The sequence below is a fragment of the Aythya ferina genome (genome assembly GCF_964211825.1).
Source record: "Aythya ferina genome assembly, chromosome: 13".
Lineage (NCBI taxonomy): Eukaryota > Metazoa > Chordata > Aves > Anseriformes > Anatidae > Aythya > Aythya ferina.
Window position 1 is genome coordinate 12,274,634 of NC_140311.1, and position 17,573 is coordinate 12,292,206.

General features: G+C 38.4%; 1 protein-coding gene across 5 annotated transcripts in view; it reads left to right on the forward strand.

The window, feature by feature from the left end:
• The first annotated feature begins 2,725 nt into the window (after positions 1 to 2,725).
• FMR1 (fragile X messenger ribonucleoprotein 1) overlaps positions 2,726 to 17,573 on the forward strand; it is a 31,055-nt gene continuing 16,207 nt past the window's right edge. The window contains exons 1-7 of one of the 5 annotated variants that reach the window (XM_084535165.1): positions 2,726 to 2,975; positions 11,054 to 11,106; positions 12,121 to 12,214; positions 13,159 to 13,230; positions 13,501 to 13,649; positions 14,824 to 14,917; positions 15,006 to 15,122. In XM_084535165.1, coding sequence (XP_084391291.1) covers positions 2,925 to 2,975; positions 11,054 to 11,106; positions 12,121 to 12,214; positions 13,159 to 13,230; positions 13,501 to 13,649; positions 14,824 to 14,917; positions 15,006 to 15,122 — 630 coding nt within the window. In that variant the 5' untranslated portion in view covers positions 2,726 to 2,924. The remainder of the gene's footprint in view (positions 2,976 to 11,053; positions 11,107 to 12,120; positions 12,215 to 13,158; positions 13,231 to 13,500; positions 13,650 to 14,823; positions 14,918 to 15,005; positions 15,123 to 17,573) is intronic. The other 4 variants (XM_084535163.1, XM_084535164.1, XM_084535166.1 and 1 more) reach the window with 4 other exon arrangements.

Genomic DNA, 17,573 nt, shown 5'->3' on the forward strand with positions numbered 1-17,573 from the left:
GGTGGCGTCACTGTCCCTGGGGGTGTTCAAGGAAAGGTTGGACCTGGCACTTCGGGACATGGTTTAGTGGGTGACATTGATAGTGGGGTGATGGTTGGACCAGATGATCTTGGAGGTCTTTTCCAACCTTAATGATTCTATTATTATATTTTTATTGTTTTTCCACATTAACACTACTTTTCAGAGGATTTTATCAGGACCGACAGATAAAGTTCACATTATCTATTTAAAGAACTGAATGATCAGGCATAATATAATCCAATTTCTTGTATACACACACTAAGACTTGCAAATCTCTGTTTTAGTTCAGCTTCTCTTCAAAAGTTCTGGGAATACCTGCTATTCTATACTGTGATTTGGATATGTGTCATTTCTGGGTATCAGTTTAGTCAAGGACAAGTTAATAAAAGTGCAATTCTATGGTAATAATCAACCTTCAGGTATTATTGATTAATCATAAAGCAACCTTGTCCAAGAAGATTTTCATCTTTATATCTCTATTGATTGTAACTGTTTCTTCCAATTGCTGACCTACTTACTATAACATTACCATTTCACTTAGATTACTGAAAGGCACTTTATTGAGACTACATTGTACACCAACAAGAAAAGGAATGTGAACTGCATCAGAATACAGATCTCTTATCAGCTCATTTATCTTTCCTTAATTGTCAGTAGAAGCCTTCCATGCAAGATCTTCATAAAGGAAGCTTCGTAGTGGGATTAATTTTCCACTCATATCATGTAAGAATTTGTTGATTTGTTGAGCTATAGAAATGATTACAAAATCATACTCTGATCAGGCAGACACAGCTAGGTGAGGCTGATCAAGTTTAATACCTGGTGTTGGCCAAAAAGCTCCCATTCTTTGTTTCCATACTTTTACGTAAATAAAATAAAATTTAAAAAAGGCAACTAACCAACCAAAACCAGTGTATATGTTTTAACTATAAACCTAGATTGTAAATGAAGCACGGCTCAGCTGGTCCAGTGTTCAGACAGGTCATCTGAGGAACATTAACTCCAGCTGGTTTTGAAAGGGATTATAAATTCAGAACTTCAGATGGGAGAAAGGCGTTTATCACGAAAGGGGGTCAGACATGCGAAAGTTTGAAATTTGTGTGGATAAAGATGATCAGTAGATATGTTAACACATCTTTTGATGGAAGAAATTTTAAATGGATATGGTATTTATTTAAACATAATAAAGTAACAAAAGTAAATGTGATAGATATAATAATTAATATTAAAATACTTTAATGGAATTACTGAGATCTATTTTTAGTGTCACTGAGTTTCAGACAGGCACATTTAAAAGGATCTGGTAAATCTACAAAGGAACTAGTTAATTAGCGAACATTACATTTCAGAAGGGATGGACAATTCAGTCTGAAATTGTTCAAAGTAAAATAGCAGCAACAGTAAGTAATTTGGAAAATATGAGGAAAGGTTAAGAGTCAATCAGCAGAAAAACAAGAGCACACTCTGGAAATACGTAAATTGGTCTCATTAAGCAGACAGGGATTAGAACATTCACTAGTCAAGACAAAATAAATAAAAAATGTTGAATTTAAGCAATGGAAATGAAAAAATAAGCATTAGGGAAGATTATACAGTACAGCAGCTTTTAGCTTGGGGGTAAATGGGGAAATCAAAAGTAAAAGTCAGAGCTAAATTAGCCAGCCTTATATTGTCTGCTCAGACATAACCTGCCTGTGTGACAGCAGTCTGCTTTACTAATTAGAGAATAATCGCAATAAAGAATGCCAAAAAAGTATCAGCTAGCTTTGTTTTAGAAGCGGGCATAAGCTCTCTGGGTAGACTGTTGAATGATTTTGTGTTGAACCATTTATATGGTTCCAGTGACATTTTATAGGTCAAGTAACAGTGTATGTAATATGGTGCATATTTTTTCCATTTTTTAGCAGGCATAGAGCTTGCTTGTTGAGCAAGGCCTCGCTGTGGCGTTGAGCAGCAGCACGCCAGCTGCCCAGGCCTGGTGCTCTGCTCGTCTCGCTTCAGCCTCCTCACGGGGCGTTCAGGTCTTTCACCACGGCCATGGTGAACCCAATAAAAACTGACACAAGGATTCTGATTCACACTTTATTTTCTGATTCACTCCTCTCTTGGTGATCCCTTGTTACAGGGATCCCACAAAGGGCGCCAGGCCTGGCCCCACCCGCCCCAGTGTTGTCCCGCCGCCATGATGCCCCCGCCGCCATTGCCGCGGCCGTTACAGGCCCAACCCCCGCCATGGCCAGACAGAGCAGGCCTCGCCCCCTTCCGATTGGTCAGAACGCGCGGCGCACCGCGCCACCCGATTGGCCAGCGGGGCTGTCACTCAACCTCGGGGGCGGGCCGCCGCCTTCCGTTGCCTCTCCCCGCTGCGGCTGCGCGGCCGTTAGGCGGTGGGCGCGCAGGCTGCGGCCCGCTCCGCGCTCCGCCCCGGCGCGTCACGTGACGCGGACTCAGTGTTTACATTCGAAGCGGGCGCCCCCGCGCCGCCTCCCACCCGCTCCCCTCCCCTCCCACCCCTCCCTCCCTCGGGGCCGCGCGCGCCGCCCGGCGGTGCCCGTTTCGCTTTCACTTCCGGGCGGCCGAGGGCGAGCAGCGGAGGCGCGGAGCCGCCCGCAGCGCCCCCCCCCCCCCCTCACCCCTCAGCACGGCCCCGGCCCCGGCCCCGGCCCGCCCCTCCGCGGCCCCACCCCCGCAGTGAACTGAGGTTCCCCTTCCCCTCCCCCGCCCGGCGCACACACACACACACCACACACACCCCGAGCCTTCCTCCGCCTCCTCCTCCTCCTCTTCTCCCCCCCCCCCCACCCCCCCTCCTCCTTCTCCTCCTGCGCCGAGGCAGAGAAAGGGAAGGGCAGGGAGGAGGCGCCGGGCCTGGCTCTACCCGCCCCGAGCCGCCGCCGCACAACATGGAGGAGCTGGTGGTGGAGGTGCGGGGCTCCAACGGGGCCTTCTACAAGGTACCGGCTGCTCGCGGCCCGCCCGGGCCTCCGCGGAGGGAGCGGGGCCGGGAGGAGGAGGGGGAGGAGGAGGCGGCGGCTCCTCCCCGCGCTGAGGGAAAGCGGGGGCCCCGGGGCAGGGAGGAGGAGGAGGAGGAGGAGGAAGGACAGCGGGGCTGGGGGGGGGGAGGGGGGAGGCCGCGGCGAGGCCCGCGCCGTGTGCGAGGGGAGGGGGCCGCGGCCGGGGGCTCGGCGGGCCCGGCCGGGGAGGGGGGAGGCCGCGAGAGGCCCCCGGAGGCCTAGGAGGCCGCGGGCCTCCCCTATTGTGGGGAGGGGAAAAGGCGGAGGTGGGGGGGGGGAGGCCAGGAGGGCCCTGGGCCTGGTCTCCGTGGCGCCGAGGCCGGGCCCGGGCCGTTAGCGGTGAGCTCCGCGGCCGCTCCGGGCCCGTTAGGTGCGGCGCCGGGCCCGGAGGCCGCCCGCGGGGCTCAGCGGCGCGGCTGGGGACGTCGCCTGCGGATATTAAAGAGCGTTGCTGGACCAAAAATGCGTGTGCTGAGTCGCTGAGTGCTTTTATTTATCTAACGTGCGTCTTACCGGGGCTGCTCGGTAGCGTTCCGTGTTTATTCCCAAGCCCTTGCGCTGAATAAAGCCGTCACCGAGTCCTCCATATACACCCCGAGCACTTAATGCCTTTATGAATACCGCGTAGTGCTGCTGCGGCTCGGCGTGTGTTAATTAAGGGCCTTTTAATTAATAGGGTGTGCGCTGTGCTTTTACACTGTGCACAGAAAATCAAAGTTTGAACACTGGGTTTGGGCCTACCCTCACTGGCACGTGCACCTGTTATGAACGTACCAGAAACTGTCATGGATCAGTTTCCGCAAGTTTACCGTCATTTAGGTGCTGTAGTACTTTAAAATATGGGCCCAGCTATTGAGCGACATCCAATATTTATGTTAGCAATGAAGGCACAGATAGAATTTCACACTCTGATGGTAGTGTGGCGGGGCAGGTTGGTATCCAAATGGTAGGCTTCCAACACCGTTGAGTTGTTGGCTTTCTTCCTTTTTCTGTTTCAAAGAAATTGAAGATTTATTTTTTTTTTTAATCCATGAGATAATTTCATATTCTGGAAAGATCCTAAGATAAGGAAAAAGGTAAGTATGAGAAGTTTGTAAATATGGTACACAGAGCATCCTGTGGGTTTGCAGTGTTGCAGTCAGGGTCCTGGATCTATATATTGCTTCTTGGAATTAAATTTATTTAGCACTTAACAGAAATCAGTTCTAATTTTTTGAAGATGCAGTATTTGCTCATGAAGAAATATAAGGTGTAATATGTCGCTTGAGAGAATTTCTGACAAGGCTTTTATCAAATTTTATGACTATATTTACACAAAATAGATGATAAAAATGATACTGTACATTTCTTTAGTGGTCAATATTGTTAAAGAAACCTGGGCCAAACTGAAAGCTTCTGGAACTTTTTTTTGCGATGTTCAGTTTTGATGTCACGATGTCCTTTTTCCTTGTTCTCCATAAAATACCCAACATATTTCTGGTTGTAGTTTAGGTCGCAATCTCAGATGAGCGTATTGATACTCACAGGGATTTATTCATTATGTTTTAGTGTGGTTTAATGTATCCAAGTATGCAAGTATGCACAGACATTGCGTCCACAGCGCATGTTATGTTTGCCTTTTAACTTTTAGAAATTCAAATACAAGAATCTTTTTTTTTTTTTTTTTTTTTTTTTTGGTTAAGTTACCCAAGAGGAGTTGGCTAAATTATCTAAGGGGACTTAACTGGAGCTCTTAATGAGTACTACCTGCCTAGATGCAGCATCAAACTTGAGATAAATGGAGCAACAGATTATTTTAAGCTAAAAATTAAGAAATCTTGTGCAGTAATATTCAGCGTACATAAGCAATTTTCTTCTAGCCTGAATTACTTAAATAAAAGATTTGCAACTGGAATTCATCATAATCTTTAGGTATCACACTGTTAGTAAGTAATTTGTTAGAATATTTTCTTGTGAGTTTTATGCCTGTCTTGCAGATCCAGAATTTGATTATAAAATGAATTGATTGATCCAGCATAACAAGAAGTGTTATGATGTTAAATGCAGACTTAATGGCAAGATTTTATTTATTTTTGTTGAAGTTTTTTTTAAGCAACTTCCTGAGAAATGTTTAGAGTGTTATTGTTGTAAAACAAATAAAACATTTTTTATTCCATCTCATGGTTTATTGATACTTAGTTTCGTTTGCTCTGAATCGTTCTGATGATCTTCATTAGAATATTTATGTGTTTTGGAACAACTCCTACGTCTTGATACTAGGATGTGGAGGGGAAGAATATGAGGCTGCTGGAGTTGTGAAGGTTCTATGTGATAGAAATAGGTACCTAACAGCCACCTGAGGTTTTCATAGCCTTTTTGTAACTCTCTGTTAAGACCCTATGATTTCAAGTCCCTAAACAGTTTCATTTTTGAGTGTTCCCAGCAGCATCTTGATTTTGAAAGTATAAAACTGGTGTCTAAGTGGCACCTAAGCTCTACTGAGAGTCATGAACCAGGCTTTTCTCTGCTTGTGTTACCTGTGGGACTTGATCCAGAGCACATGCTGAGATGCATCTGAAGGGATCATGTTCCGCACAGAACCCAAGAGATGGTTTTGATACCTCAGGAGGTAGAGCATGCATTCAGCACGTGGAAGATGTTAATTCACATTTCATACTGGTGAGGTGCGTTGCTTCACAGAGTTCTGGAATGCTTTGGTTTGATTGCTGCACTGGAGACTGGTTCTTCATGTATTCATTAATACATTAACTAATTCAAATATTTGGTGAACGCATCACAATTTAATGAACTTTTTCTCCTTACCCGTGTGAACTATTCCATGGAAAGTGCAGTGCAGTCAGTAAGCATGATTCAGGAATAGTCAGTAATCCAGTATCTAGAGATGCTTAGTCATGACTTGATAGATCGCGTGGCCCGGAATCCCTGGAAAGAAAAGATTAAATCCCCTTATTTATTTTAAGAATAGTCCAACAAACAGCCAGGGCTGCAAATCCTAAGGGGAGAGAACCACTCTTTTGGAGCGCACAGCTAAGTAACAAAATCTTGAAGACGTGTGCTGTTAGGGCTTATCTTTTCACATCTTGTTGGTTAGTATGGTGTGGTAAATGGTTTTTTTAAGCTCTTGTTCTCAGAGGACAAATAGACAGTCCCTTGTCTAATCTTTCAAGCACTAGCTTTAGATACTTTTCCTCTGTAAAAGGGCATGTGCTGGATGCTTTTCCAGCATGGGATTTTTTACTCTCCCCAGCTTGGGAGTGATTCTCTTGTATCCTGCTAGAAATGGAAAGCATCCTGTTTGAGGCAGATTACTTCAGATATTTGTTGTTAACATCTGCATGTTCTCTGTAATCAAGTTTTTCTACTTCTTGCTCTATAACCTTGTTAAAATATTCAAATTCTTATCCCAGTAGCTTCAGTGTTCTGCCATGGTTTTGTTAGTTTTCTAGATATTTCACTTTTTTTTTCTGTTGAAGCTGCAATTGACGAAATCATTCATCTTAGTTCTTCTTTACTTCATGTCTATGTTAATGACTGTACTCAGGGCCTCCCTTTGCATTCCATACCTTTTTTTTTTTTTTTTTCTTTCAATGTTCCACACAGATGTACCCTCAGCAAATAACTATCTTCAGTCTCTTTGTACATTCTTAATCATGTCTGCTCAGTCCTTCTGAGGATGATAGTCTGTACCATTTTTCCTGATCTTGTCATTTCTGTGACTTTTCTTGTTTCCTGGTCTGCTTGTTTGTATGGCGGTATGCCTGTTCTCAGATTTGGTAGCCATCCTTCCTTCTAACAGGTACAAAATGGTTCACAACTGTTAGGCAAACAGTAGATGCACATTTGTATAAACATAACACTTTCATCTTAGAGCATTTTTTCCCTATTTTAACTTAAAATGTTATTATCCTCTGTTATTAAAATGTTTGACACTACTTGAATCTAATGTAAGACAAAAAAAAAAAAATCAAAACACTTCGTGGCAGCTAGTGCCTTTTTGTTCTTCTGAAGTTTCTGTCATGCCATTTAGCACAAAAATAACAAATACACTGGAATTTCCAGAAATTCTCATTTTGTATCTAAGCATTCATACAATTTAGACCACATCTTTGGCATATAACTGTTCTTACAGTATGAATGGTCATATGTGAGGAAGACCATAACATGCCATTGTTTGATTATATTCTCTTTTAATTATGTCTAAAGCATGGAGATAAATGCTAATGGCTAATGTGACTGAAAGTCAAATTTGGTGTAGGAAACTTACCACACTTGTATCTTTCACATCAGAGAGGAACAAGCAGACTTGGTCATTGTTTATGTGTACAGAAGTACACTTTGCAAGAGGAAACCTCTTGGTGATTTGTTTTTCTTATGTATTCTTATTTGGTATCACTGTTAGTGATATCACAGCTGCTGACACATTAGTGTCCTGCTTTCTCATTTGAGTTCCATCTGATTTCAGTGTGTCTTTAATGTGTTGTTTTTTTTTCCCATGTATGTGTTCATGTTTATCATAGCCAGTGTTCTGTCCCTTCTTGAGTGTGCCTTTCAAGCCCAAATATATGCATCTTTGGGTTTAAATTTCAATGCCTAACTTGTACTCTTTATTTCCAGAAAGCCTGGTGAATGCTTGTTGTGCTTTTCATAATACTCTGTGTGAAATCAGTGGCTCTTCTCTGCCTTCAGTGACATCTGGGACTGGCTTGTCCTGTTACTGTGAATTTGGTTTGTGATGTTAATGGTCTGTCACTTCTTTTTAGCTTTGTGTATAGTATTATGAGTATCACAGAATATAGAATACAAAATACAATTGTGCTAAGTTTTAGTTTTCATAATGCAATAATAGTTGAGTGTTTGTTTTTTTTTTTTTTTTTTTTACAGGTTCTTATAAAATTTAGAAATGTTTTGAGGCATTTAAATTTATACTTAGAAATGTAGGAAGGCTTAAGTGTTCAAACTTAAATGTACAAATTAATTTTACTTACTAGAGATATTAAATTCTTATACCTGTGAAAAATAGAAATAATTCTATATGGACTTGGAAAAATGTTCTGGCCAAGGTGTATCTGAGGTTTTTTTTCCTGTGTCACAAGATTGTAACTGCAGAACAAGGAAAACCGGCTTTCTGTGATTAGTTGGGATTAGGCAACAGTGTATCTGGGCTATTAATGTATTTTGTCTGGTTAATTGTTTTGTAAGCATAAAATTCATGATGAAAGTAGCAGAAGTGTCGTATACTTGAAATGAGGTACTTTGCAAGGTATCCCTCTCCTCATAAGATCAGCAAGGCTGGAAAATAAAGAGCAAATAACAGTGTTATGAAATCAACTTCCTTGGCCAGGCTGGAGCAAAAGCAGGTACTCCATCTATTTATGAACTCTGTATAAATAAAATAAACTGTCCATTTTATTATATCCACTATTGATAATCTGTATTGATGCTACTTGTGTATGGTCAACAGGCATCCTCAGTGTTCCTGGTTTGGGTGTCTTTTTGGTTTTGGGTTGAGACCAAAGCAATGTTGAAGTCATTCCTCTTCCTTAAGAGGAGCTTTTGTAGTAGCTGGAAAGTGATAAAATGCTATAATAATAAATTTGTAAACATTTGCACAGTGTTGGAATCCTCTTCAGCCTAGTGGAGTCCCTTAGTCCCTGTGTCTATCATAGCAAAGGAATGATAAAAGCTCTGCGTCTGCTGTACTAGACCTTCAGCCTTTACATTGGGCCCTGCTGCAAGTTTAAGGCAAGGATTGCCCATAGTTAAATATTCTTTTAATTAGCTGTATTTTACATTTTCCAGATTTTTAAAGTACTATAACGTTTAAAGGTGTTAGGTTAGTCTTCAGTTTGATAACACTTGTTTGTGTCCCCATCTGGTTTAGTTATTAATGATAGTCTTTAGCATTAATCCCCCCCAGTTGTAGGATCTGTAGGATTTGCTTTGTAAAATAACCTCTGCTTTTGCATACTGAAATGTTACTAATAATACTAAGTTCTGTCTTCTCCATTCCATGGCGTGAAAAACTAATGCCAAATATTTGGTAGTGATTACAGTATTTTTTCAGGTATTAAAGGCATCTATTTCTGCTGCATCCATAAGAATAGGTACTTCAGAGCTGTATATGACCAAACACTGGAAGAAATGTGGAAGAGCCTTCGAAAGTCATGTGTAATGTTGCAAAATAAGTCAGGACTATCTTAGTATCTGTGAAGTGCATATTCTGTTCTGGGTTCCTCTTACAGAGGAGACAGCAACATAAAACAGTAGATAAGTGTCCGGGGGTCATAATGATCAACTGGGAGTTCTGGTGCCTTTTTATATAAAGAGTATGTTCCACTATCAACATGATGCAGAGAAACAGTTTTAGATCTACTTTGTATTACATCATTTCATAAAATACCAACTACGTTTGTAATCCCCTTGGAAGGAATATCTTGGAACTTCAAAATAAGTAATTACCTAAGTTCTGTTAAATCCATCTCTAAATCTTAGGGCTTCTTGAATAAATTTCCTTTGGATGCTAGTAGTAATAAACTTTCCTGTAATTTCATTTACAGTATTGAGAGAGATGAGCCAGGTATAGAACACCCTTTTGCTGTTGTCCTTGTAACTTGGCTTTGACTTCTGCTCAAGGTGGCATTAGTTATTTTCAAATTATCATTTTACTGCATGTCTCTCAGTGCACTTGTAGATGTGTACTTGTGCACACATACTGCTTAATTTCATTAAATCGGGTACTGCTTGTTTGATTCCACAAGTTACTTCTGCAACTTAGCAAATGCTTGGAAATACTTCATAAAGGAAAGTCTTGGGAGAAGATTTTTAACCACTTAAACTCCATACCTAGCAAACTTTTACCTTCGTGTAAGATGCCAGTCATTTTTGTCTTAGTAACTTGAAATGGGAGGAGAATGAAAAGCTCTGTAGTTCAGTAGCTATGATTTCTAAAAGAAGTTATTTACTGCTAAGTTATTTCCAACTTACTGAGAATTTTTAGATCTGCTAAGACACATTTCCGTTGGTAGAACAAACTTCCATAGTCTCTCTTGCTAGTGCGCTTTCACCTACTGAGCAAGGGCATGATACGTATAATATACATTTATATATGGACAAATACCAGTGGAATGCTCAGCACTTTGCCAGTGTCTGTCTGTTTTAGCAGTTTGTAAAAGTATTTTAAAAAGGAACAAACTGCAATCTTTTCAGCCCTGGTTGCTCTGTGACCTCTATAATTTGAGGCTGTGAAAAATACTTTCATTAGTGAATCCCAAAGCTCTTCAAGTAGTGCCTCATTCTTGCTGTTCTGTAGATGGGGAAGTTTGGGCATTAAGATGAGAGTTGATCAAAGGTCGATCAGCTGAGTAGCATAACTGTGGAAAAGCACTTGGGGTTGAGTCTTAGTTCTGTATTCTGCTTCCTGGTTGTGTAGGAGACAGCACAACTGCTGTCCATCACCCAGAAGGAAAGTGAAGGAAGGCTGCAGGGCATTTAACTCTCGTTTGTGTGCTAAGGAAGCTGAGTGTGATGAAACTAATACTGTGCTGGAATGGATGTCGGCAAACTTTGCTAGTGTGATGTTTAAGCTTACCTTGAAGTAAAAGAGAAAAGAGGCAGGATTGTTTTCTAGGAGTATTTGTTTTATTTCTACAACATAGTTTCCGTGACAGAAAGCACAAAATGTTCATTATAAAATCAAACATGTTAAAATCAAGTTATAACTCACTATTCAGAATGATCTTGCCATTTGATAGTGACCTTTCTACTTGTTATAAGTAGTGGGAGAGAACGTGTGTATGGCTTGGACATTGTGTCTGTACACTGGCAGACATGAATTCAAGGTTATCAGCTTTCAGTATGCATTTTATATAGGACTATTGCAAAATTAAAAAGGCTGAGTCAACACCGTACTTATATTTTGAGTTCTGCTAATATTTCTGAAAGGGGAAAAAACATTTTTAAAATTATTTTAAAAATATATGGACAGGCAGACCATAATTATATCTTTCTTTTCTTAACAGGCATTTGTAAAGGATGTACATGAAGATTCTATAACAGTTGTATTTGAAAACAAGTAAGTATATTGCTGATGTTACACCTAGAAACATTCTCATCTTGAATTTGATTAAACTAAATATAACTTAATAATGATGGAGATTGGCATCTTTTAGATACTATAGGCTTGCTGCTAGTGTGTTTTAGAATTATGTTTGAGGTGTTTATTATGTTGTGACATTTTCATGTAGATGCTTTTATTTGTTTAAATATTTTTAAGTACAAAACTATGTTGGTGTGAGATTTCTTAGAAAGATGAGCATATTATTGAACTTACATAATTGCAACTAATGTAAGTAAGCGGTATATCATGACTGCTTCTGTCTCATGGGAATGTCTTACTTTAATTTACTGAATTACGTTAATACAAAATGTGTTTTACAGATACGTGATAAATGCTAGTTTTCTTAGCTTAAATTTTCCTCATCATTTAAGGGCATTACAAGTTAGCCTTCCATTATACTGTTCAGCTCAGGTTTTCTTTCCTTCAGGAGGTAAACAACATGCTGCTATATACTTTTTCCTGTCAATCTTTATTGCATCGTCTGTGGTTTGGGAAATTGTTTTCTTATTTCTCTAAAAATAAGTTCTTTTTGTCATACTCATTTTATTCAATCTCTATTAAAGAACCTGAAAATTCAAATTGAATTCAGACTGATTCCAGATCACGTTTTCATTAGCTATAGATAGAACCAAAGAAATAAGACTTCTTTTGAATAAAGAGTTCAAAAGGGTGATGAAATTTTTTAATTTGTGTTTCTGATGTTGAGAATAAAACCTACGACTGTAAACAGAAATCTTCCAGCAGTAGTTTGTACAAAACAGTGCAGGTAGCATCAAGCTATCGTTTAAGCTGCTTAATGATCACTTAATGGGTGTTTCTTCCAAACATTAATTTACCTTTTCTATAGATGTTTGTGTGCACAAGCTCTGCAAAACTCAAATATTAATGGATTTTGAAAACAGTAATGGTTCTTCTTAAAAAAAAATAAAATAAAAGTGAATAGGCCATTCAGCATATTTTTATTTGCAGCTGGCAACCAGAGAGACAAATACCATTCCACGATGTGAGGTTTCCTCCACCTGCAGGCTATAATAAGGATATAAATGAAAGCGATGAAGTAGAGGTACGCATGCTCCATTCTCAGAATTTGATTTGAGAAGTAATAGGACTTGGGGTGGAAAACATGTCAGCCTAGCCAGTTGTAAGGCTTGCCTCTATGTTGCATGGCATCACATCTTTAATCCCAAGTACTACATAGAATGTGATGTCATGCATGTCATCAAAAGAGAGTTTTGCTGTGTTAGCCTGGACTGTACTTCACTTCTTTGACTACATTTAATTTTTAACTCTTTAACTATGCAGATGTTAAATGTCTATAGGTTAATGAAACTTAAAGCTGAATGAGGAAGATTGTGTTGCATATGTAACATGTATATATGTAATACATATGTATACAAAATACATTTAAATATAAAAATGTAAATACTGATGTATATGTAGAGGGAGTCTGACTTAAGTACGACATATTCTTAAAACTTGCCCACTTTATGAAAAATATTTTTTTATCATTATTATTAAAAAAGAAGTGAGAACTTGCATTTGTATTTTGGCTGCATGCTATTTAAGTTTATTTTGATTTGAAAAATAAGAACGTGGCAAATTTTTTCTGTAGATGTGGCCAATGTCATGTATGTACTAAAGTAGTATAGATGTATGTCCTCTCCTATCTTCCCTCCCCCACTTGTAAAACCTCTTTGGACTTGCACACAATATACGTTGTTGATTGAATATTAATGTATTTAAGCACTGAAGCGATTATTACTGGTAAATCTTAGGTACAATATTATTTACGATATGATATAGATAAGTTTATATCCTACCTGTACTTGCAGTAGATATTTCAGCTGTTACACACACACTGTGCAGTGCCTAGGTTGGAGACTTTAAATATCAGTATATCTTGCTGGTTTTCACACATAACAGACCTGATGATTATACTGATCAATATCAGCTTTTCTGATGTCTTTTAAGAATGCTGCAAATACATAATATGTATATTTTGTTTAGGTTTATTCCAGGGCAAATGAAAAAGAACCCTGCTGCTGGTGGTTGGCTAAAGTGAGAATGATAAAGGGTGAGGTAGGAATATGCATATGTACATATTTATTTACTTATATAAACTATTTTTTTGTGTTGATTTCTTTTATATTGATGTGCAGTAACATAAGCTTTTCCCTCTTCACTTTCAAGTAACTTCTTGATTAGTACTGTTGCAATTGCCATTTACATCAATGTAAAAAGTTCAAATTTGACTTTTAGAGTTAACAAAAGCACCTTTCACTTAATAGTGTAAGTCTTACTCTTGTCATAAAATGTGTGTCTTGGATGATTTTATTATTTTTATATCAGTTTTACGTAATAGAATATGCAGCCTGTGATGCTACGTACAACGAAATTGTCACAATTGAGCGTTTGAGATCTGTGAACCCCAATAAACCTGCAACAAAAGATACTTTTCATAAAATCAAACTGGAAGTTCCAGAGGATTTAAGGCAAATGTAAGTGCAAGAATTTCTTTATAACTTGCTTCAAAACATGGGTAACTTCTTGAGTGTGAGAAAAGAAGGAATAAAAATGCTTCTTAGTGTTTGAAAGTAATTTTTACAGTTTTCATGTAAGAATGTAGAAAATAAAAATATGAATGTGATCAGAAGTATAAAAATTATCTTTGAAATGCAACTTATTTCTGGAGGAGGAAATACTTCCTTTAAGGTTTTAAGACTTACATGCAGCATAGATTAAGATTTTTATTCATTACAATATGTATTCTTACTTGTATTCTCGGTCAGTGATGTACTCAAATTAATATGAATCCGTTTTGGTCAACTTTATAGATGATTTGCAAACAGTCAGTCTATCAGTGAAAGAGCATTTGACAATCTATCCAAATTGGTATTTAATGACAATAGAAAACTGCCCTGTATTGTAGGGCATAAGGTATTTTGGTGATAGCTCTGGATATCACGCTTTTGGTGATAGCTCAGTTGTGCAATAACAAAATCTCCCATAGTATGGTACAGAAACAATTGTTTTTCTCCTTTAATGCTGTCGTGTCTTTTCCTTCAAAATATAGCTCTGAAACCATGGATTAATACCATCTCCCCTTGTTTAGCTTCAAATCAATTCTTGCTTTTTTGAGATGTGTTTTATTACCCTGATGTGGAATAAGCTATAAACTCAGATTAAACTCAGTTTCTCAAGGTAATGTTATAGTACACAAGTTCACTAAGTAATGAGTAGACAGAAGAAGTCTAGAGAAGCAAAACGGTGCAAGAGATCACCGTAAGGTCATTAGAATGCTGCAGTGGATGCAGTGAAGTTGCATATACTGGTTCATGGAGTGTTTGAAACTCAAGTTTGCTGGATGTGACAATCGTAGCTTATTTTAATGTGAAGTTTTCCATAACTGGTTTGTCATTTCTTAGATGTACATACAGATAAATTTTCTGGAAAAAAAAAAACAACTCTCATTCTACTGTTTTGAAAACCACTGGAAGTAAAAGGAGTAAATTACGTCAGAATAAAGGAATACCTGCATTAAAAGGGAGAACTTTGATATGATTTTTTTTTTTAGATTCATTGTATTAAGAAAATAATATTTTTTTTGGCCGTGAAACATAAATGCAGCAGTTATTATTTTTAAATGTGTATATGTTGCATTTTTATTCTTAGGTGTGCCAAAGAGTCTGCACATAAGGACTTCAAAAAGGCAGTTGGAGCTTTTTCTGTAACATATGATTCTGAAAACCATCAACTTATTATTTTAGTAAGTATTAACATTTAACTATACCAAATATAGTGTTTTGTTTGAAAGGTACATATGTAAAACACTGTTTTCTTTGTTAATAATTTAGTCAATCAACGATGTAACAACAAAGCGGGCAAATATGCTGATTGATATGCACTTTCGAAGTCTTCGTACCAAGTTATCCCTGATTTTGAGGAATGAAGAAGCTAGCAAACAGCTGGAGGTATGTTGTTTTTCTCTGAAGTTTTTTTTTTAAAAAGAAAAAAACACAGGCACTTACTAGCTGTTAGGATTTGTATGGGGATGAAAGCAATTATCTACGGATGCTATTCTTAGTGTTAAAAAGATGCAGATGAAGATGTAACCCTAACAAAGAGGTTCATAGTTACAGGGCCACTTCTTAAAAATAATCATTTTTATCCAACCTTATATCCAGACCTGCCCATCAACCAGGATCTTGTGTTAAATACAAATAAGTATATACACGTATTTATTTTGCATTTTGAACCATAGAATAGTCACTATGGCATGAATAGTGCCACATACTAAGTAGCTTTTGTAACTGTTTTTAAAAATAGGTGGAGTAAATATTGCTTGATAGTGAGATGGACTACAACTGAATCTTGCAAAACAAACATAGTGAAAATGAGAGGTGGATCTATAGGAAGGGGTGAGACTGATGTTGGTAGGATGTACAAAGGGATTGGTTTGTCTCTAGATAAAATGTTAGGAAATTGTCTTACAGCAGATACAGCTTCTGATATTCCTGTAACTGGAGAGTGGGTGTAGACTGGCAAGAAGTTTGACTCATACTTGTCCATGGAAAAAAAGGAGTAGGCTAAGAAATCAGGGGATCTTTGTACAGTAGAATTAACATATCTTCATGTTTTTACTCCTATCTACAAATTGGAAAAAAATAGCAACATTTCAAAAAAACTTTTTTTAGATTCATCAGCAGGAACTAGAAGTACCACCTGAACTATTGTTATTAAAGTTCTACGTTGGGTGAATACCAGCTCTGTTATTTTAGAGCCAGATTTTGTCATTCCCACCCCATGACCCCAACAGGGATTAGACCAATTTTGGTTTTAGCTTGAAATGGGATGTGGTGTAGTCGTTCAGGACTCTTGTAAGCAGCTGTGTGTGTACCTACTGGATACAACAAGTTCGTTCTTCTGTTATTCTCATTACTCTTTTGATTTCTGTATTTGAAAGGTGCGATCCAAGTTTCTTTTGGTCTTGGTCTCTTGCTGATCTTGAGGAAACTAGTCTCTTCTCATTGGTGTTCCTTCTTGAGCACAATCCATTCTTCTCTGTCTTCCTCCAGAACTGACAATTGTGTGGGTAGTTTACCTCTTGAAGTGCAAAGTATTATTTTGGAGGTGGGAAGAACAACAGCCTTTTTAGAGCTAATTCTCTGTACATGCTCCCACAAATGCATGCACCAGCAGCTGCTGTAATTGATTCCTTTCCCAAACTAATGTGGGATTCTTGCTCTCATTCTAAGTCTGAACCTTTTTTTTTCCTGCTGTGAAAGACTGGACAACTTGATTTGATTCTGACTGGAAGGCCTTTATTCTACATGAGCAGTATTTAAATTAAGGTTGTTGTAAGAAAAATATGGTTACAATTACCGTGACAAAAGTTGGGAGACATTTTTGATGTTGGCATTTGTTTCTTGTATGTTGAGAACCATGAAGTCAGTTTCAGCTAAATTTGAAAAACTTCAGATACTAAAAATCATATTCAGAATTTCTGTTGAAACGCTAATTGACGTACAGACTGCACACGTCCATCTGCAGGGGATACACTTAGTGAATGCTTTGGGCTTTTACTGCGTTATTATTTGATGGGAACAATGAACCATTAATAAACTCATTTTCATGCCTTTTAATCTATAAGAGTACTCTTAATCTAAGCTATAATCACTATACCAGCTTTTTTCCTCCCTTCCCTTTGTTGTATTTTGTACCTTCTTTTCCGCATATTAGCTTCTGGACTTATGTGGCCTTCCTTCTCAAATACGGCTTTTAGAGCATCAAGTGAAATGACCAGTTATTTCTTGTTTGCTTCCCTTCCTAGTAGGTGTATCTTAGTTGTGTTTTTAATGTTTAAAAAAAAAAAAAGCCCAAATTTGGAAATGTATTTTTGCATTCTGGTTTATATCTTATTCTCTCTGAATGCAATTAAGACATGACCTCTATCTGTCTATTAAAACATTATTTTCATAGTTGTTTCTCATTAATCTGTCCAAAGAAAATAAAGATTTTACTGTGTTTAGTTGCAGTGCATCTTGTAATATATAATTTCCAGAAAAAGCTGATGTTATTGTAGTACATGCTATATAACAGCATTGTGAACATCATAGTTAAGGTTCCTAGGAATGATGAAGTTTCGTACTTTCTGTGTATTGTAGGTAGCTGTGTAAAGGACTGACATGATCGTCCTGTTTTCTACTCTTCATTTGGTGGTCTGTAACATATCAAACAGTAAATCAGTTTTTGGATCAGTTGAAATGTAGATCTGTAAACATTGCAGTTGGTGCTTGCTTTCTGAGTTGTCTGTAATCTAGTTAAAGAACTGTTTGATAGAGGTCCCCCAAGTTTGTGAAGACTTTACTTTTGGATACTTTACTTCATATGCATTGTAGCAGATTCTGTCTGACAGTGATTTT